Source organism: Helianthus annuus, chromosome 10 (genome assembly GCF_002127325.2).
Source record: "Helianthus annuus cultivar XRQ/B chromosome 10, HanXRQr2.0-SUNRISE, whole genome shotgun sequence".
Classification (NCBI taxonomy): domain Eukaryota; kingdom Viridiplantae; phylum Streptophyta; class Magnoliopsida; order Asterales; family Asteraceae; genus Helianthus; species Helianthus annuus.
Genome location: NC_035442.2, coordinates 136,094,233 through 136,120,364, shown reverse-complemented (window position 1 = coordinate 136,120,364; position 26,132 = coordinate 136,094,233). Strand labels below are relative to the sequence as shown.

The 26,132-nt window shown below is 35.3% G+C and overlaps 5 protein-coding genes across 5 annotated transcripts; all 5 read right to left on the bottom strand.

Annotated features, from left to right (window-relative positions):
* Positions 1-66: 66 nt before the first annotated feature.
* LOC110882623 lies at positions 67-4,981 on the bottom strand. Its single transcript, XM_022130600.1, has 5 exons — positions 4,905-4,981; positions 4,570-4,796; positions 3,795-4,486; positions 3,477-3,714; positions 67-3,374 (listed from the first exon to the last, which is right to left on the bottom strand). Exons 1-5 carry the CDS (start codon positions 4,979-4,981, stop codon positions 67-69), a joined length of 4,542 nt encoding a protein of 1,513 aa, XP_021986292.1.
* A 250-nt stretch (positions 4,982-5,231) lies between these two features.
* On the bottom strand, positions 5,232-6,290 carry LOC110882624 (F-box/kelch-repeat protein At3g17530). The gene has a single exon (XM_022130601.1). It carries the CDS (start codon positions 6,288-6,290, stop codon positions 5,232-5,234), a length of 1,059 nt encoding a protein of 352 aa, XP_021986293.1.
* Positions 6,291-6,398: 108 nt separating this feature from the next.
* LOC110882661 lies at positions 6,399-7,578 on the bottom strand. Its single transcript, XM_035978568.1, has 4 exons — positions 7,432-7,578; positions 7,065-7,359; positions 6,909-6,978; positions 6,399-6,804 (listed from the first exon to the last, which is right to left on the bottom strand). Exons 1-4 carry the CDS (start codon positions 7,570-7,572, stop codon positions 6,642-6,644), a joined length of 669 nt encoding a protein of 222 aa, XP_035834461.1. The 5' UTR covers positions 7,573-7,578; the 3' UTR covers positions 6,399-6,641.
* Positions 7,579-24,300: 16,722 nt separating this feature from the next.
* On the bottom strand, positions 24,301-25,179 carry LOC110882626. The gene has a single exon (XM_022130603.1). It carries the CDS (start codon positions 25,177-25,179, stop codon positions 24,301-24,303), a length of 879 nt encoding a protein of 292 aa, XP_021986295.1.
* Positions 25,180-25,188: 9 nt separating this feature from the next.
* On the bottom strand, positions 25,189-25,907 carry LOC110882627. The gene is made up of 2 exons (XM_022130604.1): positions 25,873-25,907; positions 25,189-25,738 (listed from the first exon to the last, which is right to left on the bottom strand). The coding sequence occupies exons 1-2, from the start codon at positions 25,905-25,907 to the stop codon at positions 25,189-25,191; spliced, it is 585 nt and encodes a 194-aa protein (XP_021986296.1).
* Positions 25,908-26,132: the final 225 nt, after the last annotated feature.

The window sequence follows — 26,132 nt, the reverse complement described above, 5'->3', positions numbered from 1 at the left end:
ATTTCTGGAAGCAAATAAGGCACAACATCTACTAACTTACCTTCTTTTTGATAAGGATGCGATTAATTAATCACGCAACACTTCCTGGTAGACAACATTTGATGTGTAAACTCCGCGTTGTTTGAATTCTTTGGCGAGATGTACCAACACCTTCGTACTTTGTCTTGAAATCCCTCTTGATAACGCGACATAAAGTTGTCCATGTGAAAATACAGAATCCGGTAGATAAATACCAACGTTCGGAATTGTTTGACCTTGAGCTTTATTAATCGTCATGGAAAAGCTAAGTCGAATTGGAAATTGTTTTCTTTTCAGCTTGAATGGGAACATGTCATCTTCAGAAAGGGTTAGAGGGATTCTTGGCAAAAAAACTCTTTTTCCGGCATGTTGACCAACTGCAATTTCCGCATCAATAACATTTCGCATGAAACCCTTACATATCAACCGCGTGCCATTACACAGGCCATGTGATGGATCGATATTACGTAACAATATTATTGGGCATCCAATTTTTAAATGAAGCTTATGAGGCGGCAATCCACTAACATTTAGCGAATTTAAGAACTCGACCGGATAGAAGTTGCGCTGATCGTCTTCAGCTTCATCAAAACTGTAATAAACTTTTTCCTCCCCTTGAAAAATTTCAATCATTTGATTATTAATCTCGTCAACACTATCATTTTTAGTGGACAATATTGCTCTAGAGATTATATAATCTGAAGAATATACATTATCTTCAATTGATGGAAAGATGGCATGGATCAATTCTTTTATAGCGTTTTCTTTGTTGTTGCACTGAATTGTCATGTCATCGGGTATGCGGATATAGTTTCCTTCGATTGGTTCTTCAGTTCCATCGCCGACTCTTAAAAGAAATTTAGAAAACCATGGATCTTTCAGCGCTCTCATATTTATGGTCAACCGCATCTTCTTAGTCAAAGACCAAAGAGGTGACATTCGTAAGCTGGAGTCTACAATCTGTGCTCGAGTGCCACGTTTGATAACCGGCAACACCTGTCTGAAGTCACCTCCCATAACCATTATCTTTCCACCAAATGGGAGACTAACACCTATAATGTCTTGGAATGTACGATCGACTGCCTCTATCGCTTGTCGTTTAGCCATCGACGCTTCATCCCATATGATTATTTTGGCAGAGCGAATCAGTTTAGCGGCCCCACTCTGTTTTTTAATATTGCACATTGAATTATTTTCAAGATTAAGAGGAATCTTGAATCTCGAGTGAGCCGTTCTACCTCCTGGCATATTATTAGCCGCTGCACCTGATGAAGCTGTTGCGAGAGCAATAAGACCACGTGACCGAATTTCAGCAAGCAAGGCAATGTACAAAAATGTTTTTCCAGTTCCACCTGGACCATCAATAAAGAACACGCCTGGAAGATCATTATCAACATGCATCATGATCTCATCAAACACATTTTTTTGGTCCGGATTAAGTGAATGTTTGGCACTCAAGTGTTCAGGTTCCAAAACAATCCCATACTCTTCTTGTAACTCACGATAACCTGCATCTTGTAAGTTAACATCGTCAGTTATCTTAGGAAGGTCGAATTCATTGAAATTTTTACCCATGGATTGTACCAAGACACTTATTTCGGTAAGAACCATATTTTGAACTCGTTCTATACTTTGACAGTGTAACCGATGATCTTCAGATAGTGAATCAAAGTGGTCATTCCATAACTTTCGAACATCTCCAGGTTGGCAAAAAATCATTATGGTCGCAAATAACCTTCTAAGAGCATTGGGAAACTGAAACGTAGAGGCTTCTTCGAGACATTGTGATAGATATTCATCGTCTTCTATTAAGCCTAACTCAAGAGCTGCTTTCCGAAATGTCGCACACCGTTGACCATTAACTGTGCAAAGATGTTCGAAAGAAGTAGGCCCTCTGACATTTGACAAAAGTAGGCGTAAGTAGTACCTTTCTCCTTCGGCTGGATTAGCGGAAACGATACGACCTCTTTGTTTTTTACCGAAACGACGACTCCAACGGCGTGTGCTTCCATTCCAAGTATAGTGTTTTGGAAAATCTTTATACAAATGTACCCTTGCTGTTTCATCGTTTCTATTCTGATCAAAAAATGCTGTTAGCATGGTTCTCTTATCCCTTTCCCTATCAACAATATTAGGCATCAAGTCATCATCTCTAAATCTAACCATCTGATTATTTGGGAGATGAAGTTGTAAGGCTAGAACAGCAGGAAAGATTTGAGAAAGAGAGAAGGAAAAAATTCGCCACATAGCCTCTGGGGGCGATATGTAGCGTGCATCTTGAAATCTTTTTATCTCATTAATAACAACCCCTGGCTCACTTTGATCGACTTGAATAACCTGTTTGTCATGTCCTTTATAAACATACTTGAAAAGATATTTCACAGATTTTATACTTGAGCAAACTTCAACATTCATGTGGCAGTTAAACATCATCAAAAGCCTTGGGTTATATGGGACCACCCATCTATTATCAAGTGTTTGTCCTCGTAGGTCCACTTCTATCCCGGTGTCTCTCCTTCGATACAACGGATACGAATCTTCTCCTTGTGTCGTCTGTTCGTTAAATTGTCTAGGATAGTGAAAACGACAAATTTTAGGATCACCCTGCATACAAGGACTGCTTGATCGTAAATTGCCGCAAGGACCGTGAATCATGTGCTTGACAACCATCTCATGCAATCTGGGATGTGTTAGTTTGTTAGGAATTTCAGCACACACAACCTTATCATAATGGTCCGCGTTATTGATCTTGTGTTGCGGGTACATGATTAGGAGAAAATGTGCGTGCGGCAAACCCCGCTTTTGAAATTCAATGACATAGACGTATGACTTAACTTCCCCGAGGACATGTTTCTTGAAGAGTTGATCCTTAAGATCTTCTAATTTAGCCCGGAACACTCTTGAAACAAGGTCTGGATGATCTGTAGCAGTTTGACCAACATGTAAGTTATCACATATCTCAGGCCACTTAGGATTACATGTCATTGTAAGGAATACATCAGGCTTGCCGTCGTCTTGAACTAACGTCATCGCATCTAGAAACCGACGTCGCATGTCGCGAGGCCCCCCGATGAAAGATGCAGGCAACACAATTCTTTTCCCGACTCTGTTTGCATGAACCTCGCCAGTATTGACGCAATCCACAATACCTTGGTACAATTCGGCTCGAATTTTTTCCTGGTTTCTCTCACAAAATTCTAAGCGTGACGTCTCAATTTTGATGTAAACATCAACCACAAACTGCTGTAGCAGCCTACCACCGAACAAAAGCACATTATCGGTAGATCGAATCTGGAACTTGTAACAGTAGTACTCTCGCATAGCCACGGTTGTTCTACCACTTCGTGTGTTAGCCTCTGAACGATGAAGATGTATTAAAAACAAACAGTTAATAAAAATAAAACGCATTACGCTATTTTTATGATCTTCACTTAAAAAGGATAACAAATTGTTGGTACCTTCCATTTCTCCTTCGATGTTGTCATTGTTGCGAACCTCATTGATTGATACTCCTTGACGTGGTATGTTAGCATGCCAACCCGACTCACCATTAGGAAAAAATAAAGGATACGACAATGGATCGTAACAACTGAAGTACGGCTGAATAGTTTGTCTATATTCAGACCTACCGTACACTACAATACTTCGTTTATACGAAGTGATATTGTCATTACCTTCAACCCAAATACCAGCAACCTATATAATTGTGAACTATAAGTAAGTAAAATAAGCAATTATATTAAATAATTGCAATTAATATAATATATTATATATACCTCCGATGTCGTTGGTCGGTTGTACACCCTTTGGTCAAGTTCAACCGAAGTATTCAAAGTGACTCTATAGTTGTCCAGAGGTCCTAGTTCCGCAAGTCTTCTAAATGTATCGACATATGGGTTTGTAGAAAGAACGCGTGTTAAAATCTGAGTAATACGCCGATCAAGATTTGGCCATCGGAGTCTGTGATCTAACTCAGTATCAGGATCGTAAAAATACAACTGCAAGTACCTAGGAGTCCCATCCCTCGGAACTAATTGGTCGATTCTGTGATATATTCCTTTATGTGCACGAAAAGTATATACGCCGTCTCTCATATTGTTCAATGTATCATCCAATGTCACACCCATTGAGGCAAAAGAAAAATTGGTGTTATAAGCACGGATGTTTTGCCTAAACAAATCTCCAATTTCATCTTGAGACGTGAAAAGTCGGTACAATTCCTCTGGAATTTCTAAGTTTGCTAACACGGTTTTCCCACTCATACAACAAAAGGTATCAAATTCAAATTGAAATCGTTTTGCTCCACAATTAGGACATGCGGCTCGTTCCTTTAAAACACGATGCTCTCCAGGTACACCATTGTAAACAAAATTATAAGGATCATCTTCTACGCTCCCATGTTGGAGGGAAGGTTGATCAACTACTTCAGCAAATTGGGGTAATAAAGTACGCGGATGAATTTGAATACCTAAAAAAATTGGTGTATTAAGTAATGAAGGTTGTAAAAGATGTCAAGTTCGAAAAAGAAATCTTTGTTAAATAAATAGAAACCTCGTGATGTTCTATGCCTGACTACGTCAATTACATCATCTATCGGGGTTTGGTTGGCTTGACTGCCATTTGAAATACGCATTCCATTATCGTTTGGTGTATTAGAACATCCTTCATTGTACTCCTTGCATTTTGTAGTAGAAACACTTGAGGCGTTCTCATTTGTTGTTTGTAGAAATTGAGTAATATTAGTTTGTAAACTTCTTAACGGTGTCCTTTCTGTTGACCTATTATTCATTAAAGATATTCATGAAGCACTTTGGGGGGCATCACCACTCCCAAATTTAGATACTTTGTTATTTTCTTTGCGTGCAGCATAGTATCTTTTTTGATACTCTTTTCGTTTTTCAGCTTTAGTAGATGCACTCGAGCTAGAAGCATGATTTCGAGGGTTTGAGAGTCCATTAGTCATTGTAAATTGAAAAAATGACAAATACCTTGCAAATTAAATAAAAGAGAGTTATCATAGATGATGAAATTCTCAAATCATAACAACATTCCAACACATAACTTAGAGAAAAACAAACCGAAGGATAACATTGAAATACATAATGATAACATTAAAATACATGACTTAAACGGAATATCATGACTTAGAGAAAAAAAAACACAAATCCTTAAAACATTGACATACATAATGATAACATTAAGTGAAAGCCAATCTAAATACTTGGTGAAACAATGGTCTGCACAAACACCGCACCCTTAAAACCTCGAAACCAAGAAACGGGATAAAAACATTCGAAGGGCTTCATATCCATTTCAATTGTAAACAACTTCCCTAATTTAGTCATCACAAACCAATTACCATTTGTCACATAATGTGTTATATCGCACCACAATGACAATGATATCGGGGGGATCGGAGGACATGATAAGACCTTAATCCAGTAATCCCCTTGTAGTGTCCATAGGTCAATTGTCATCTCAAACATGCCAGTGCTAGCAAACATGTGAAGCACATTTTTTACATTAACTAAAACACCTTGAACCATTCCATTAGAAGGAACGGGTGGAAAGCTTATCTCCTTGAACTGCTCCGAATTAACATCAAAACAAATCACCACATTCGTACCTCCAATCCAACATTCGCAAACAGTGAAATATAGAGTACCACCACAAAATGTGCCAGCTGACCAATTGAAATGAGGGCTTAGGTACTCTTGTCTTGTTATGAAAGGAATATTTCTCCAAGAGTCTACTTCCCTAGAATAAACATAGACACCAAGTACACCACTCCTACGCTTTATATGCAAGACCTTGTAATCATCGTCAGCGTCAACGTACAAACCAATGGCATCAAGGTTATTTATATAGAATCCATGAGAATCAGGGGTTGACAAACGCTTGAAAGCAGTAGTTGTTGGATTCCAAAGAAGCAGCTCGTATGTATGATTCAAGCAAACACACAACAATCCGTTCAAATGTGAAAGTATTGAGACATCATTATTTTGGTGATGGAATGGAAATGTAACTGTTGAGCTTGGACCATAGTCATTGTTATTAGAGATGATTGGACGAACAGAACACGTTAGGTCGTCAATTAGTAGAACTCTCTGGTTAGATGAAACTACTGAGCGAGAACAATGTATCTTTACGAAATCTTGTGTTGACAATAACGCATACCATTGCTTACATACACTCTTAGAACGACCTACATCCTTTGCTGGCAGCCTCGTTAATATCTCAAACACGATTGTATGAGTAGGAAGGTCAGCCATGGTTATACCTTCGTTTAATACAGATAATGATTATTTAGTTGTCCAATCTAAGAAGATTATACCTTGGTGATAGATTATAAATACTTCTACAATTACATCAATATGAGGGAAACAAAAAGCAAAACACGAAACACCAAGAGAGACTTTAATATTCAACAACTAAACAAATAACAACACCAAATGTTTCTAACTTAAACACAAATTGGATAACGATCCATAATTTACATATCCCGTGCCTCGACCATATCCGGTTCGTACGTAATCGTACTCAACTCCGTAGACTTCAAAATATTAACTGAAATAACAAATAAAATATAACTTTTATTAAACTACATGAGCCATTAGATCTAACTAATTATTAGAATGTTCATGTGTAAAGCATAACATACTATCTGGTAGATGAACCAACTTGAGACGTGATACATATATGATGGACCTTTGTTGCACGGCTCGAATGGAACGTATAACATCGGAAGGCTTCAGGGCAGACAAAAACAATTGTATTGTGTGACCACTGTATATTACGATTTTGGGTTAAAGTTCTTCTAATAATAATATTTTCTTACATATAACATAAATATTATGTTTGTAATATGTTAATAATAAATAATAACGTACGTCTTATCTTGAAGAGAAAGTTCAAAACAACATCGATCACGTTTGCCTTCTATTATTCTCCCAACCACATCTAAAACCAAATTAGTTAAATCGTATAGACCATATATAAAGTTTTATATATTTAATAAAAATTATAGATAGAGAATTAATATGTACCAACAATATCCATTTGAGGTCTCCTGTCATGCTTCAATTCTATAATGGAAGGGACCAATGGATATAAAGAAGCACCCCTTGGAATCGTAAGCGTAAGTGAAGAAAGCTTTGTATATTCGTTGATGACAATTTTCTTCTCGGACCAAACTAACACGTAATTCTGGTACTTTGGGCACTCAAGATAGTTGAGATTCTCAATTTGGAAATGATTCAACGAAAAAAAACCACCCATCAATGACGCGTCATTATATTTGTGTATCAAATTTTGTGGGACGAACGCAACAATTTTTTGTCTCTAAAATGAAAAGAAATTTAGTTGTGGAAAAACGCTTATATAACACAAAGTAAATTAAAATAATGTTCTTACGTGTTGATCAAGAAATATAACCACTAATCTCTTTCCATCGACGTCATGCCAAATAAACTCCACCTTAACAAAGATTATATTATACCATGCTCTATCATTTGTCAATGATGAAAATTCTTCAACGGAAAAATGATCAGACATATCCTATTAAGTGTTCAATATTAGTTAACTAAAAAAATAAAAACTCCAGAAATAAAATTTAAACTAAAACATGATTAAAATTAAACAGCAACAAATTTAAATTTAAAGTAATACATAATTAAAAGTTACATAATTAAAAGTTACATAATTAAGATTCAAACTAATTCGAGAAAAAAAAAACTACAGTCATCATAAAAGTTTTTCTAAGGTTCCCAAACCATTTTTTCATCCAATGGTGGTTCGTAAACCGCCCCAGGGTCAGTTTCGTACCCTTCAGCCCAGGTCGGTAGTTCTTGTGTTTGACTATAGTTTTCCACATAAGGGGGGTTTGAAGGTGGAGGATGCATAGGAAGTGTAGGAGTGTTTGGCACCGGACGATGGCACCCCTCAATTTGTAGTCCACCAAATTGTAGTTGAGCGAAGGTATAGTCATACGCCCAATTCAACTCTTCATCCGTCCAACCAAATGGATCATCATATTCAGGGTTTGCCAATGGAGGTGGGGTTGAAACCGAAGGTGGGGTTAAAACCGGAGGTGGGGTTGACACCGGAGGTGGGTTTGAAGTTAGAGGGTTTGAATCAGGAAGGTTTAAATGGTTTGTTGATCCTAGTGATTCAACGGGAATTGGATAACCACCGCCCATACCTCTCAATTGATATGTGTTTGGAGTGATTTGTAAACTGAAAAATACACATAATTACTATAACAATCAGCTTTGTGAATACAGTATTGTTTTAAATACAGTATTGTTTTGAATACAGTATTGTTTTGAACACAGTATTGTTTTGAATACAGTATTGTTTTGAATACAGGATTGTTTTGAATACAGCTTTGTGAATACAGTATTGTTTTGTGAATACGGCGTTTTATTTTGTTTTGAATACAGTATTGTTTTAAAAAAAAATCCTGTAATGATGAAGGAAAAGATCAAAATATAACAGAACAAAGTAAATGAATGAAAAGATCATAATTATCACAAAACCATGACACATATCAGTCCCAAAAATGAAGGAAAAGATCAAAATATAACAGAACAAAGTAAAATCAAAACTACAAAAACAATTTACTATAATTTACACATACACATAATAACTATAACAATCAGCTTTGTGAATACAGTATTGTTTTGAATACAGTATTGTTTTGAATACAGTATTGTTTTGAATACAGGATTGTTTTGAATACAGCTTTGCGAATACAGTATTGTTTTGTGAATACGGCGTTTTATTTTGTTTTGAATACAGTACTGTTTTAAAAAAAATTCCTGTAATGATGAAGGAAAAGATCAAAATATAACAGAACAAAGTAAATGAACCTAAATATCATAATTATCACAAAACCATGACACATATCAGTCCCAAAAATGAAGGAAAAGATCAAAATATAACAGAACAAAGTAAAATCAAAACTACAAAAACAATTTATCCTTTCACTATCTCGAAAAATGAAAAAATATATCAAAACATCCCACAGAACAAACTAAAATAAAAAGTACATAACAATCTATCTTTTCACTATTCCATATCTAAAATTGACCTAACTATCATAATTTTAATTGAACTACAACACTTATCATCCCAAAAATGACCTAAATATCATAATTATCACACAACCATGACACTTATCAGTCCCAAAAATGAAGGAAAAGATCAAAATATAACAGAACAAAGTAAAATCAAAACTACAAAAACAATTTATCCTTTCACTATCCCGAAAAATGAAAAAATATATCAAAACATCCCACAGAACAAACTAAAATAAAAAGTACATAACAATCTATCTTTTCACTATTCCATATCTAAAATTGACCTAACTATCATAATTTTCATTGAACTACAACACTTATCATCCCCAAAAATGACCTAAATATCATAATTATCACAAAAACATGACACATATCAGTCCCAAAAATGAAGGAAAAGATCAAAATATAACAGAACAAAGTAAAATCAAAACTACAAAAACAATTTATCCTTTCACTATGTCATATCTGAAAGAACTTACAACAATGCAAGAGGGAGATGTGAAAAGCCGACAAAAATTTTAAAACCTTGATGTGAGAGCCGAGAAACAACGCAAGATCCGAATGCAAAGACTTGATATATTCTGAAATCGAAGTAAATAGAAGTTGTTAAGTTGATGTTTTGAAAGTAGGATTATTCAAGTGAGATAAACTTACAATTTCAGTTGAGTGTAGTTGAGAGTTTGTAAAGTGTGAGTAGAGTGTAGATATCTCTGGATTATTTATAGAGACTGAAGGAAGCAGTGCTGTCTTTCAAACAGTGTATGGAAGAGTGTTGATATATTATACAGACTGCAGCAAGCAAGCTGTCTTTCACACAAAAGTAAAGTGTTGCTTTTTCCTGTAGATTGTACTTCCCTACTTTTGGCATCCCTTTTTGTCAGATGTGTGAGCATTGAGAGAGAAAGCAGATGGTGATCCGTGTGAAGTCAAATGGACGGTCCCGATCTTGATCCCTTTTTGTCTGTAGCATAAGTCAAATGGGTTAAGATCAGTTAAAAAACAAAAAGCATAAAAATAACAAAACACATCAAAAAACAGAGAATATAGTGAAGTTTATATTCTCTCAGTAGCATAGCATGTTAAAAATTAATATTCAAGGCTTAGAAATTACCAAAAAAGAGCGAAAAACCGACTGAATTCGAATCTCAGCCCATTCTTGACACTAATGCTCCGTTAGTTCTCGCAAAGTCAACCATCATAAAAAGAAATCAAGTATTAGTAAAGATTTGATATTAGTTATAACCAGTACACTATTAACTTAAAATAAATTTAATATAAATCACATTTTGTCAAGTTGCAAATATAAAAACCTTTATTATAAACAAAAAAGAAAAGAAAATTGATGAATGATGATAAACTTTACTTTACCTCTGATCAAAAAACAGAGAATATAGTCAAGTTTATATTCTCTCAGTAGCATAGCATGTTAAAAATTAATATTCAAGGCTTAGAAATTACCAAAAAAGAGCGAAAAACCGACTGAATTCGAATCTCAGCCCATTCTTGACACTAATGCTCCGTTAGTTCTTGCAAAGTCAACCATCATAAAAAGAAATCAAGTATTAGTAAAGATTTGATATTAGTTATAACCAGTACACTATTAACTTAAAATAAATTTAATATAAATCACATTTTGTCAAGTTGCAAATATAAAAACCTTTATTATAAACAAAAAAGAAAAGAAAATTGATGAATGATGATAAACTTTACTTTACCTCTGATCAAAAAACAGAGAATATAGTCAAGTTTATATTCTCTCAGTAGCATAGCATGTTAAAAATTAATATTCAAGGCTTAGAAATTACCAAAAAAGAGCGAAAAACCGACTGAATTCGAATCTCAGCCCATTCTTGACACTAATGCTCCGTTAGTTCTCGCAAAGTCAACCATCATAAAAAGAAATCAAGTATTAGTAAAGATTTCATATTAGTTATAACCAGTACACTATTAACTTAAAATAAATTTAATATAAATCACATTTTGTCAAGTTGCAAATATAAAAACCTTTATTATAAACAAAAAAGAAAAGAAAATTGATGAATGATGATAAACTTTACTTTACCTCTGCTTGAGTGAGCATGAGACCACTAAGTGAGGGAACATTCTGCATATGAAGCCCCCATCGATTCGAATGAAGCAACGTTCAGCGTCGCCAAAGCCAATTCCGAGACTCTCCAAGCAGATACACTTTCTCCGGCAGCCAGAAGATCGGAGTGAGCTTGTTCTGTAATAATAGTGATCGTGACAGTCGTTAACCAAAGGTATAACTAATTAAATTCAGATCCTAAAAAAAGGTTTCCTTGCGAGTTGCGAGTGACATACCTGAGTCGATTCATCACAAAACACATGCGAAAATCCTTCGTAAACCTCAGATTTCGTCCTTCGAACATCCGTCAACCGCTTCACCTGAAAAGTAAGAATCACAAAAGAACATGGTAAGATATATAACACTCATTGCAACTTATCAGAACATCAAACGGATCCCTTGTTCAAATCTGTGGATCCCTTGCCAGATAAAGCTGGTGATACATCTCATGAAACCCTAGATCTGCTCATCGAACATCCCACAGAACAAACCAAAATCAAAAATACATAACAATCTATCTTTTCACAATTCCATATCTAAATGACCTAAATATCATAATTATCACACAACCATGACACTTATCAGTCCCAAAAATGAAGGAAAAGATCAAAATATAACAGAACACAGTAAAATCAAAACTACAAAAACAATTTATCCTTTCACTATGTCATATCTGAAATTAATCTAACTATCATCACCAAAAATACAAATTCAAATATCACAAGACTTTCAACCTAATTTGAAATAACCGCATCTACTAACAAATCTACATCAAGATTAAAGATAAGAATCACAAAAGAACATGGTAAGATATATAACACTCATTGCAACTTATCAGAACATCAAACGGATCCCTTGTTCAAATCTGTGGATCCCTTGCCAGATAAAGCTGGTGATACATCTCATGAAACCCTAGATCTGCTCATCGAACATCCCACAGAACAAACCAAAATCAAAAATACATAACAATCTATCTTTTCACAATTCCATATCTAAATGACCTAAATATCATAATTATCACACAACCATGACACTTATCAGTCCCAAAAATGAAGGAAAAGATCAAAATATAACAGAACACAGTAAAATCAAAACTACAAAAACAATTTATCCTTTCACTATGTCATATCTGAAATTAATCTAACTATCATCACCAAAAATACAAATTCAAATATCACAAGACTTTCAACCTAATTTGAAATAACCGCATCTACTAACAAATCTACATCAAGATTAAAGATAAATCAACATTTAGAACCTAACCTGAGTCGATTCATCACAAAAAACATGCTAAACTCCTTCGTAAACCTCAGATTTCGTCCTTCGAACATCCGTCAACCGCTTCACCTGAAAAGTAATAATCACAAAAGAACATGGTAAGATATCTACTAACAAATCTACATCAAGATTAAAGATAAATCAACATTTAGAACCTAACCTGAGTCGATTCATCACAAAACACATGAAAAAATCCTTCGTAAACCTCAGATTTCGTCCTTCGAACATCCGTCAACCGCTTCACCTGAAAAGTAACAATCACAGAAGAACATGGTAAGATATCTACTAACAAATCTACATCAAGATTAAAGATAAAGCAACTTATCAGAACATCAAACGGATCCCTTGTTCAAATCTGTGGATCCCTTGCCAGATAAAACGGATCCCTTGTTCAAATCTGTGGATCCCTTGCCAGAACATCTCATGAAACCCTTGATCTGCTCATCAAACGGATCTGGTGATAGATTCAAACGGATCTGGTGATAGATCTCATGAAACCCTAGATCGCCGAGAAGAGAGAAAAGAGAGAGAGAAGAGAGAGAAGAAGATCTGATGTTGTTTTGTGAGATGTGTGAGCATTGAGAGAGAAAGCATATGGTGATCCGTGTGAAGTCAAATGGACGGTCCCGATGTTGATCCGTGTGAGAAAGTAGTATAGATGGACGGCAGATGTATACCCTTGTAAAGGGTAAAAGGGTTTGTGTTTTCTTGTGCCTTAACAGTTGTACATTGTGCATTTAGTGTTTTTTCAACACCTTGTTCAATTACCATCTTGTCCTTCTAATATCCTTATTAAAGTGGTATAGATATATATATATATATATATATATATATATATATATATATATATATATATATATATATATATAGGGTTGGGCTATATAGAAAACCCTATATATATAAAAAACCCTAGAAAACCCAAGCTCCCGACATTTTTTTTTTTGAAAAAAATAACACATGTAATATACATGTTTTTAAGACTTTTGGGCCAAAAAAATCAAAAAAGCGCCGAAGGGATATTTAAAAAAAAAAAAAAAGTTTCAGCGAATTTCAGGAAAATTATGTCTTTTTTGCTTAACACGTGTTAGGAGCTGAAATTTGTTTATTTTTTTTAAAAAAATCCCTTCAGCGCTTTTTTGTTTTTTTTTGGCCCAAAACACTCTAAAACATGTATATTACATGTGTAATTTTTTTCAAAAAAAAAAAAAAATGTCGGGAGGTTGGGTAAAAATGGCTTCCCATTTGGGTTTTCAGAGTTTTCTAAGAATTTTAGGGTTTTTTATCTAGCATTACCCTATATATATATATATATATATATATATATATATATATATATATATAGTGAAGGGTTCAAATAAGAAAAAATTTTTTGTAAGAATAAAAAATAACAAACTTCAACCAATAAGAATGTTTTATTTTACTTCATTTAATTTTTGTATTTAATTTGGGTGTAAGGGTATATTGGTAAACTTAGATAGATCATTAATTGTTAGTCTTCCTTTTTAATAGCTAATTAATTAAATTTGTAACATATTTTCAAAAAAAAATATATATATATATTTTCAAAGAAGAAAAAAAATTAATTTAAGGTGTAGGATAAGTTATGAGGTATGTAGGATGAATTACGAGTTGTGTAGGATAAATTTCAATATGTGTAGGATAAATTTCAAAAATGTGTAGGATAAATTTTGATGTTTTTAAGCCAAAATTTTTGTGTGAAAGATGATAATCTTTATAACTAATTAATTAGTCAAAAAGAATAATAAATGAGATGAGAGAAAACTATTTAATGTTTTACAATTGTACCATTTGTTCTTTTTCTTCTTAATTTATTTTTCTTTTCAAATGAACCTCCCTATATATATATATATATATATATAGGGTTAAGTTCATTTGTGAACCTCCCTATTTTTGTGAACTTAATGAACTCATCCTAACCCTTGATTTATTTTAAGATTATAAGGGTTGGATTGTCATTTACCATATATACTTAATTTTAATTTTATTAATTATAAATCAAATTGTAAATGAGATTCATCCAAATCAGTTATCATAACTGAATCCTATTTTGATGGGATTTCAAATGATTGAACCAATTGCATAAGATTCATTCGAATCCAATTGTCAACAAAAAAACCCTCATCAATTCTTTTCCTCTTTTAGTCGCATAGTTAAGTTTCAGATCCTTTTCATTTCACCAGTTTGTTCATCACTTGTTTTCGGGATATTTTCTTTTTTCTCTCAATTTTATTCGTTTGTTCATCTTTCTTTTCAAGATATCTTTTTTTTTTCTCGATATGTTATCATTCTACAAGTTCTAATACATATTTGTATACATACTGTACATGTGCCATACTATGAAAAACATATCAATCTATTGCTACATCTCAGTTTACCCAACTGTAATACATATGTGTACTTTGTCACTTACACACGTGTATTATTACAATCGTTAAGTTCACAAAGTACACCATTTTAAAATCGACAGAAATACACAACATATCACAATGTTTCTTGATGAAGTTTGAACAAATACACCTCTCATCGGTTCGTTTTACCCAACACACTTAACTGTACAAAGCAATATATTGCATCACCTACATATATGTACAATTCAGTTTGTCCAACTTAAATACACATGTGTATTTCTTGAAAATATGGAGGCGGTTTTTTTTCCATGATGAATTAAAATTGAATTACTAACTGAACATGATAGGGCGGTTATTTTTTCTTGTAACTGAACATAATTTTTAAGAACAAATAATTACGATACTGCCCTTCAGCAGTTATTTTAAATCAGGTTTTAGATTTTTATTAATTAAAAAAATCCTTTAAAACCTAGATCATGGTCTCCTCATCCAACGGCTAGGATCTGTTCGTTTTTGTTCACAAAATAACAATGTTCACTCTTGATCCCCACCCTATATATATATATATATATATATATATATATATATATATATATATATATATATATATATATATATATATATATATATATATATATATATATATATATATAGGTAGAGGATCCTGTAAAAAGTGCTCAAAGTGTGAGAAGTGTAAGAAGTGTATTATAACACTATATATAATACTATATAACACCATATAAACACCGTATAACAATATGTAACAACATATAATACCATATAACACTATGTAACACTATATATCATTATATAACAAATATAACACTATACATCTATCATAGACATGCTATCAGACAACCTATAGTGTTATATTTGTTATATAATGATATATAGTGTTACATGGTGTTATATGGTATTATATGGTGTTACATATTCTTATACGGTGTTTATATGGTGTTATATAGTATTATATATAGTGTTATAATACACTTCTTACACTTCTCACACTTTAGGCCCTTTTTACACTATCCTTACCCTATATATATATATATATATATATGTATGTGTGTATGTATCAAACGAGTTTTAATTCAACAAACAATTATATTACTCAGTAAAACTATCTTAACAAATGTTTGACAAATGCTACGTTGAAAAAGACAAATCTTCACTTAAAATGAAACATCACGGTAAGATTGTTAAACCCTGGTTATCGAATTATAGTACTCTGATTTTTTCATTGAAAATTCTATCTAACTCAATATGCATGACGGAGAGTACTATCCGACGTTAAGAAAAACTATTAAAAAGTACAAACAGAAGAGAATTCTATCTGACCCGATATGCATGATGGAGCTAGAGTACTATCCGATGTTAACAAAACTATTAAAAAGTACAAAGAGAAGAGAATAACAAAAAGTAAACTCAACCCTCAACTTTTTTGGTTTTTTTTAAGTCATCTAATTAATGATCACTACATGAATAAATAAATGGCCATTCACACCCTTTGTACATTAGTTCCATTTGTTTACATTTTTTTTTGAAAAATACATTTCAACGAATCAAAACTCTTTTATATTTACTAAAGGACGTTTTAATTGTCTTTTAGTTATACATAAAAGAAAGAAAAAGATATAAGAAATCTTATCGTTTGAAAAACAAAATATTGTTAAACGTTCATTGTCAATGGCTTCGGCTAATGTTTCTTCATTATTTTAGGGTCCAGATCACCACAAAAAATCTAAGGTGATATGTGCACTATGTTGATTGTTGTCCAATGCAACCCTGCAAATATTTCATGGCAAAATATGAGCATTTTTATTTTGTGAGGTCCTGTTACTACCATTTAAAAAACTAACTAAGTTAGTATGAACCAAATTAGTTTATATTTTAGGCGAATTTCAAATTTGACCATACTGACTTTTGGGAATTCCTATTAATTTTAGGAAAATAACCGAAGAAATAGAATTTAATGTTGGTTCAGTTCTGTTTATACATGAAAGAAAACATTAAAACATACCTGTTATAGCAGACAGTGCGTTGGAGAATCCAGTAATGGAGTTCGACATGCTTGTCATCGTGATCTGGTTCCTCCTTAGGGTGCTGACTAATGATGGGGACTTAGAAAACCGAAAAGGGATATCGGCTAGGAGAGGAGGTCGAAATTATGATGTTATGGCTAATGGGGTGTGTGTAAATGTGTAACTGAGTAACCCCTTAACCTCCACATAATTCTCCTTATATAAGCACCCAGGAGGAAACCTAATTAGTTAATAAGGGTAATATGGTCCATCAACAATTACCAACTAATTATTTAATAGGTTATAATATATTTTGATCTCTATCATGTAAATGATTATAATGGCTATAGATTAAATATTATTACATAATATATTTAATCTTACATTCTCCCACTTAGCCGAGTAATCATTTACTATGAGTATTAGATAAGCCTGATCAGGAGTTAACACTCATTTTAGCCTTAAACAAGTACTATAGCAGAAAAATACAGCCGTTGAATCATTATGCGACTCAGGACCCCCATTAATCATACTATAGCCTTAATTTAAAACCTAAACATCATGATCAAAATACGCGTAAGCCCTTTGTTTGATTTGTAACTTTATTTGTCTATATGCCATTATACCGGTTGAACATATTCTAACAGACATACAAAATCAAACTGAGGAAATTTCATTAATCATAAACATAAGCTAGTACAATATGCTTAAATAAGGTCTTTACTAAATCCCATATTCCGAACATGTTCTTTATAAACCTTAGGAGGGAGACCTTTAGTCATCGGATCCGCAAGCATATCCTTAGTACTAATATACTCGATACAAAGATTATTTTCCTCAACTCGTTCACGTACAAATAGATATTTTGTATCGAGATATAAACCAGCTCCAGTCGAACTGTTACTGTTCGAGAAACTAACGACAGCTGAATTATCACAGTAAAGCTTCAATGGTCTAGAAATGGAATTAACAATTTTGAGTCCAGTGATCAGATTTCTAAGCAACATTCCATGACAGGTTGCGTTATAAACAGCAATGTACTCTGCCATCATTGTGGAAGTTGTGGTCAACTGTTGTTTATGACTCTTCCAAGAGATAGGGCCGCCTGCTAACATAAAGATATAGCCCGAAGTGGATTTCTTGTCATCTTTGCATTTGGCAAAGTCAGAATCAGAATAGCCCACCACTTCTAAATGATCACTTCTTCTATGAGTCAGTTTATAGTCTTTCGTCCCTTGCAGATATCGAAGTACCTTCTTAGCTGCTTTCCAGTGATCTAGGCCAGGATTAGTCTGATAACGGCCTAGCATTCCAGCAATATAAGCGATATCTGGGCGAGTACAGACTTGAGCATACATCAAGCTCCCGACTACTGACGCGTAAGGTATCTGGCTAATTTGCTCCTTCTCAACCTCTGTTGTCGGACGCTGGAATGAACCGAAAACATCTCCCTTAAATACTGGAGCGACGGAGGGTTTGCACTGTTGCATGTTGTAACGTGTAAGGACACGATCTATGTAAGCCCTTTGGGACAATCCTAAGATCCCTTTGTGTCTATCTCGGTGAATTTCGATGCCAATGACGTAAGAAGCATCTCCGAGATCCTTCATGTCGAAGTTATGCGAAAGTAACCGCTTCGACTCATGCAACATGTCTAAACTATTACTTGCCAATAGAATATCATCTACGTAAAGGACAAGTATAGTAAAGTTGCTCCCACTCATCTTGAGGTAGGTGCATTGATCCACTTGATTCTTCATAAAACCTTGCTTCTTCATGACTTCATCAAACTTGAGGTACCACTGACGTGATGCTTGTTTCAACCCGTAAATGGATTTCTTCAACTTACAGACTAGATGCTCCTGACCTTCAGGTTTAAAGCCTTCAGGTTGTTTCATGTAAACATCTTCGTCCAAGTCTCCGTTAAGGAAAGCGGTTTTAACGTCCATCTGATGTAACTCCAAATCAAAATGAGCTACTAGGGCCATGACGATCCTTAATGAATGTTCATGAGAGACAGGTGAAAACGTCTCTTGATAATCAATTCCCTCTTTCTGAGTGTAGCCCTTTGCAACCAATCTTGCTTTGTAGCGTTCAACGTTCCCATTCGGATCCAGTTTTGTTTTGAACACCCATTTGCATCCTACGGGTTTGACTCTGTTGGGTAATTCTACCAAATCCCAAACGTCATTTTTCTTCATGGATTCAACCTCATCAATCATTGCTTTATTCCATTCAGAAGACTGCTCACTGCTAATGGCTTCATTGTAAGAGATAGGATCATTGAGCTTTCCGGGATCCATTTCAGTCAGGTAGGTAACATAATCATCCCAATTAGTAGGCCGTCTTTGCCTAGATGACCTCCTAAGTGGATTATAGGGTTCAGCGTTGTCTTGGTTTTGAGTGTTTGATGTGCCTTCATCATGAGGTATAATGGGTTCTGATTGTAGAGGTGAAATTGGAGTTGGTGCAGTAGCTTCAGGTGCAGTAGTTGCATTGGGTACAAGAGGAGTAATCGGAGTAATGGTAAGCGACGAGTCTTTCCCCCCCGCGTCTTGTACTTCTTGCAATTCTTCGTAAGGATTGGTACTGCTCCCACTGACCTTGAAATCCTCCAGGAACGCGGCACGCTTGGTTTCAACAATACGGGTGACATGGGAAGGATAATAGAAACGATAACCCTTTGAGTTCTCAGGATACCCGATAAAGAAATAGGTAACTGTTTTAGGGTCAAGTTTCCTTAGGAAAGGATTGTAAAGTTTTGCTTCAGCAATGCAGCCCCATACTTTCATATATTTAAGACTCGGTTTCCTTCCTTTCCTTCCTGTCCAAAGTTCATAAGGAGTTTTAGGGACAGACTTAGAAGGAACTCTATTGAGTATATGAACAGCTGCTTTTAACGCTTCAGTCCAGAGGAATAATGGTAAATTAGTGTTGGCTAACATACTGCGCACCATGTTCATAAGGGTACGGTTTCTTCTTTCAGCGACACCGTTCTGCTGAGGTGTACCAGCCATGGTGTATTGGTTCAAAATTCCCTGGCCCTTACAAAACTCTTAAAATGGACCAGGAGCTTGACCCATATCAGTATGTCTTCCATAATATTCACCGCCTCTATCTGATCTCACAACTTTAATCTGACGATCTAATTGCTTTTCAACTTCAGCCTTATAATCTTTAAAAGTTGTAAGAGATTCAGATTTCTCCTTAATAAGATACAAGTACATGTAACGAGAATAATCATCAATAAAAGTGATAAATGAAGTATGTCCTGTTATGCCAGCGATTTGGTATGGAACACTAATGTCAGTGTGAATGAGTTCTAATAAATTAGAGCTCCTAGTGGCACCTTTCTTATTCGCTAATGTCATTTTACCTTTAAGACATTTGACACATGTTCCAAAATAAGAGAAATCGAGAGGAGGTAAGACTTCATCCTTTACGAGACGATTTAATCGTTCTCTTGAAATGTGGCCTAAACGCTGATGCCACAACATGGATGAAGTCTCTAAGTCTCGTTTCTCTTCCATCTTTGTGAGTGATTCATTAATGTTATATGATAACAAAGATTTGGAAAAGCCATCATCTAGTTCTAATCTATAGAGACCACCATCCAGAACACCAGTACCATAAAGAACAGAATCATAGAGGATAGAGAGTTTGCGATGACCATGGGAAACAATAAAACCGTCCATGTCTAACTTTGGTCTGATACAAGGTTCCGAGTTACCTCAGGAACATATAAGGTATCATAAAGTTTAATACATAAACCAGTTTTCATAACTAATTGTAATGTTCCAATGGCCTTCACTTCTAATTCTCGATCATCCCCAACCTTAAGCGTTCTTTGGTTTCTTTCCAGCTTCCGGATTGAAAGGAATCCCTGAGTAGAATTGGTAACATGAACCATAGAACCAGAATCAAACCACCAAGAATTAGCAGGAACACTTAAATTATAGGACTCAAGTATCATAAAATAATCGTTACCATTCTTAGCCAGCCACTCCTTAAAGTCAGGGCATTCCTTCTGCATGTGTCCTGTCTTTTTATAGAACTTGCAGCGGATACTGCCTAAGGAGTTCTTAGAGCTGGAAGGTGCACTTGTAATATTAGGATTAGGATTAGGCCTTTGGACTTTTGAAGCATCCTTCCTCTGATAATTATTCTTCCCTTTCTTAGAATTGGAGGTAGTGAAGTTTGCAACATCAGTATGGCGATCCATCCTCATACGCTCTTCCTCCTGTACACACATAGCGACCAGTTCACTCATTGTCCATTTGTCCTTCTGAGTGTTGTAATTGATCTTGAATGCTTCAAAGGACGAAGGAAGCAAAGTAATGATGAAATGAACAAGGAAACCATCACTGATTTCCATTTCCAGCCCCTTCAGCTTATTGGCCATGTCATTCATCATCATGATGTGCTCGCGAATGCCGCTCCTCCCATCATACTTAGTTGTCACCAGCTTGAGAATAAGAGTACTAGCGTGTGCTTTAGACGTCCCCTTGAACTACGCCTCCACAGAAGCCAAGTAGGTTTTAGCATCTTCAGAATCAGGAATAGCTCCCCTGATAGCATTGCTTATGGACTGCTTCATAAACATGAGAGATATGCGGTTACACCTAGTCCACTTTTCATGAAGTATCTGCTCAGCAGCAGTACTCTGAGTGGTAAGGTCCGCTGGCTTATTCTCCCTTAGAGCATAATCAAAATCCAGCAGCCCAAGCGTAAGCATGAGAGCATCCTTCCATGCAGCAAAGTTATCACCAGTCAAAGATGGAATCCCCTGATTTGGTGCTGATAGTGGAAATAAGATGAGCAAGTTATGATACTAAGGAAGAAGTCCTAATGTGACCTAAGGGCACGTTAAACTAAGGCAGGCATAAATAATGACCATTTTACATTATGAAGCTGTGATAATGTCTATTACTAACATCAAAATAATAGACTTAGTTAAAAATTCTACTTAAACGAAGACAAAACAGCTTTGGCCAGAAGTGTAATCATTTAAGCATATGTGCAAATTGGTTGTAACAAATCAGCTTTGGCCAGAAATTGAAACAATCACTTTAGTTATGCACTTGTTAAGTATGCCATCTATGAAAGAATTAAATCAGCTTTGGCCAGATATTAAAACATTCATGCTTATGATGCACACTTAACATAGCTTTCGTAATACTTGAATGATAAGTAGATGTATCAAGTCAGCTTTGGCCAAAAATGATACATTAGGAGCTCATTCAAGTTAAGCTATTTTGGTTTTGCAAAACATTATCTGATTCTGATTAATTAACTAAATAACTATAAAACCAATTATTTAAACAGCCTAAAATAATGAGGTTTCGAGTTAGGTCTCGACTGAGTTATGAGATCTCGAGTCAGTTATGAGATCTCGAGTCGCAACCTTGTTGTCACGAGTCGGAACCATGGTCTCGACTACTATATCTTATGAGATCTCGAGTCATGATGAGGTCTCGAGTCGCAACCACGGTCTCGAGTCGCAACCTTATGGTCTCGAGTTATGACGTTATGGTCTCGAGTCGCAACCTTATGGTCTCGAGTTATGACGTTATGGTCTCGAGTCGAGACCTCTGTCTCGAGTTGTAGATCTTTGAGCCCTTATGATTTCGAGTCGAGACCTTATGGTCTCGAGTCGAGATCTGTTGGTCTCGAGTTGTGAAGGTTTAAGGACCTGATGATTTCGAGTCGAGACCTTATGGTCTCGAATCGAGACTGATGGTCTCGAGTCGTAATCTGATGATCTCGAAGCTCCCTGTTAACAACTGTTTATTGTGATAACATAACTGAAAATTCGAAATCTAAGGGATTATGAGATATTATTCCTGTTTTAAGATGATCTTATTTTATCAACATATTTCGAAAAATTGTAACTGTTTATCTAATAACAGTTTTCGAGTAAAGCTAAAAGATAAAATTGGATCAAACATGGAAAAAACACTCATTAATCCTAAAACATTCCAAAACATAACAGAATTATCGAATTTTCCCAAGAACATGATGAACCCTAAAACATAAAACATAAATTCTGGAACCCGAAACCTGAATATTAATAGTTTTTTCTAAACAGATTTCGGCTAAAACATGACCCAGTTGAATTTGAGTGAACATATAATTAATCTTTTTCCCAAAAACAGAGATCGTGAGTTGATCTTCGTGACTCGAAACCGGCTGTTATAGTTTTAAAGTTACAAAAAAATCCATTTTCCAAGTTTCAATCCCAGAATTATGGATACGAAAACAGAACTGACAAATCAACATATGCTCTGATACCACATGTTGGTTCAGTTCTATTTATACATGAAGGAAAACATTAAAACATACCTGTTATAGCAGACAGTGCGTTGGAGAATCCTGTAATGGAGTTCGACATGCTTGTCATCGTGATCTGGTTCCTTCTTAGGGTGCTGACTAATGATGGGGACTTAGAAAACCGAAAAGGGATATCGGCTAGGAGAGGAGGTCGAAATTATGATGTTATGGCTAATGGGGTGTGTGTAAATGTGTAACTGAGTAACCCCTTAACCTCCACATAATTCTCCTTATATAAGCACCCAGGAGGAAACCTAATTAGTTAATAAGGGAAATATGGTCCATCAACAATTACCAACTAATTATTTAATAGGTTATAATATATTTTGATCTCTATCATGTAAATGATTATAATGGCTATAGATTAAATATTATTACATAATATATTTAATCTTACATTTAAATTTCCTGTAGATACAATCTAATTAACCAAAGATTGTTTGAAATATTTAAACCTCTTTGATGATAAAGAAGACGAAGAATGATGATCAAACAATAGTGTGTAATATTCCACCAAGAATAATAAATGGTGTCTACTATTAGTGAAGAGACTCGAACTCGGGACCTCAACTTTCTTGAGGACGTGCTTTACCAACAGACAACCACACAAATTTGTTTATGAGTTTCCTTACAAAATATTAAAGGGTTCCTTCAGTATTTTTTATTTAACTTAACACTATAAATTACAAAACGAACGGGTTCCTGGGAACCCCTTTCTTTAACTATAGATCCGCCCCTGATTTTACCATATCATCAAGTAATATGTCTTGATTCATTTTTCTAGCCAGGTGTACCAATTAAAAAAAAAATTGTCCAGTATCTCTTCGAACCTAACATAACTATTAAAAAGTACAATGAGAAGATAACAACATAAAGAAACCGGACACTCAGTTATTTAGGTTTTTGTAAGCTTATCATGATGAGTTATAATTTTATTTTAATGTTTTTAACTGATTCTATGTAAGGGAGTAACTGTTATAATGGATAGTGTTAGTATTCATTTAATTTTTATTTTTTTTTGAACGGTAAAATCACTTTATATATAAATATAAAGTGCCAGCTTCAACTGAGAGACAAGAACAACCATGAAAACAAAAACAAAAGAAAGAAAGAAACAATTAAGTTATGTCTACAACATCAAATGATACCCAGTTTTCCCATTTCGGTTTCTTGCATCTCGAGCGATAGCTAATCCAAAGAAAAGAGTCTTCTTTGATGAGCTCCACCGTCTTCATAATCGGGATAAAGCAGCCATCGAACACCTTAGTATTTCTTGCACTCCAAATTCTCCAAACTGTAGCTATGACAATTGTGTTAACTAAACATTTCCAGATTCTTCCACCCGGGCACTCCTTAACATAGTTCATAAAGTCTGACAGTGACCCGCAATCATTAGGGAAACGAATACGGACCCAAGTCAACACATTCCACCATATACTCTTCGGCCACAAACATTTAATAAAGATATGATCTGGACTCTCCACTTCAAGCCCACATCGAGGGCGACTAATATCGGATAGCACCACACCCCTGCGGTCAAGACATTCCCTAGCAGCTATCCTACCTAAAAGGGTTCTCCAAAGCAGGAAACTACCTTTAGGCGGAGCCCAGCGGTTCCATTCATACTTCGGATCGTTTGCTGCATCAGCCAGTTTAGCACTTTTGATATCTTTTCGAACCTGCTTAACCGAAAACTGCTCCTTCGTACTATTCCGCCACCGCGAGTTTCCGTTCTCTTCCACCAGATTCTGATGAATATTTATGCCTACCTTGTCTAGCTCCGACTCCATATTACCGATATCCTTCCACAATCCAGGGATAGATTTTTTTAAAGGAATTAGATGATTTACCGAGCCATTGTTGTGAACCGCCGCGATTGCCTTAGCCCAAAGCTGGTTCGGGTTCGATTTGAATCTCCACCACCATTTAGTTAACATAGCGTAGTTGATATCAGTAATACTTCCAATCCCCATGCCAGCTTTTTTCTTGGATTTCATTATCAACTCCTACCGAATCCATCTGAGCCTTTTACGCGAGTCCGTGATACCCCAAATAAAGTCCCTTCGGATCTTTTCAAGTCTGTTAAGGACGCATTTAGGAGCGGAAAAAAGGGATAGATAATAAGTCGGGAGACTTCCTAGAACCGATTTAGCAACCGTGACTCTCCCGGAGAATGATAAGTGTCTAGCTTTCCATTTGGAAAGTTTCGAATGAAACCTATCCACTAATTGTTTCCAATACTTTGCCCGCTTCATATTTACCCCAATCGGGATGCCCAGATACATGAATGGCAGAGTACCCACCTCACAATTCAGCACGTTAGCCAATCTCACCTTCTTGTTATCCTCCACTCCAATCCCAAACAGCTTGCATTTCCGGCGGTTAACTTTAAGCCCTGTAACCAGATTTAGCCATCTCAACAACCGATTAAGAGTATTCACATTCTTATCCGACCATTCCCCAACGAAAAGAACATCGTCCGCATAGCAAAGATGGGATATAATTGGACCACCGTTAGGGAGTTGGACACCTTGAAACAGGCCTGAATCGATTGCTCTGTTAAGGAACAAATTAATAATTTCCATAGCAATTATAAAAAAGAAAAGGAGATAACGGATCTCCTTGTCTTAAACCCCTCTTATACTTGAATTCAGCCGTTGGCGATCCATTAACAAGAACCGAACCCATACCTGAGGCGAGGCATCCTCTTATCCAACTTATCCATTTCTCTGGGAAGGCCATGTATTCCATTATTTGAAAGAGGAATTTCCAATTAATGGAGTCATAAGCCTTCTCGAAGTCAACTTTGAAAATTAGCAATTTCTCTTTATTCTTTTTTGCCCATGAAACAGTTTCGCTTATAATAAGCGGGCTGTCCAAAATGTTTCTTCCCTCTAAGAAAGCCGATTGCGTTGGAGAAATAACCTCATCAATAATAGCCTTGAGCCGA

Excerpts from the sequence above, each read along its gene's own strand:
- LOC110882627 (XM_022130604.1), bottom strand. The coding sequence starts at position 25,907 with ATGGATAAGTTGGATAAGAGGATGCCTCGCCTCAG. Across the intron at positions 25,739-25,872 it reads AAGAGGATGCCTCGCCTCAG|AGCAATCGATTCAGGCCTGT; the intron begins GTATGGGTTCGG and ends GTTCCTTAACAG.
- LOC110882623 (XM_022130600.1), bottom strand. The coding sequence starts at position 4,981 with ATGACTAATGGACTCTCAAACCCTCGAAATCATGCTTCTAGCTCGAGT. Across the intron at positions 4,797-4,904 it reads AAAGCTGAAAAACGAAAAGA|GTCAACAGAAAGGACACCGT; the intron begins GTATCAAAAAAG and ends AATGAATAATAG. Across the intron at positions 3,715-3,794 it reads ACCGACCAACGACATCGGAG|GTTGCTGGTATTTGGGTTGA; the intron begins GTATATATAATA and ends ACAATTATATAG.
- LOC110882624 (XM_022130601.1), bottom strand. The coding sequence starts at position 6,290 with ATGGCTGACCTTCCTACTCATACAATCGTGTTTGAGATATTAACGAGG.
- LOC110882661 (XM_035978568.1), bottom strand. The coding sequence starts at position 7,572 with ATGTCTGATCATTTTTCCGTTGAAGAATTTTCATCATTGACAAATGAT. Across the intron at positions 7,360-7,431 it reads TTATATTTCTTGATCAACAC|AGACAAAAAATTGTTGCGTT; the intron begins GTAAGAACATTA and ends TTTTCATTTTAG. Across the intron at positions 6,805-6,908 it reads CTTTCTCTTCAAGATAAGAC|TGGTCACACAATACAATTGT; the intron begins GTACGTTATTAT and ends CGTAATATACAG.
- LOC110882626 (XM_022130603.1), bottom strand. The coding sequence starts at position 25,179 with ATGAAATCCAAGAAAAAAGCTGGCATGGGGATTGGAAGTATTACTGAT.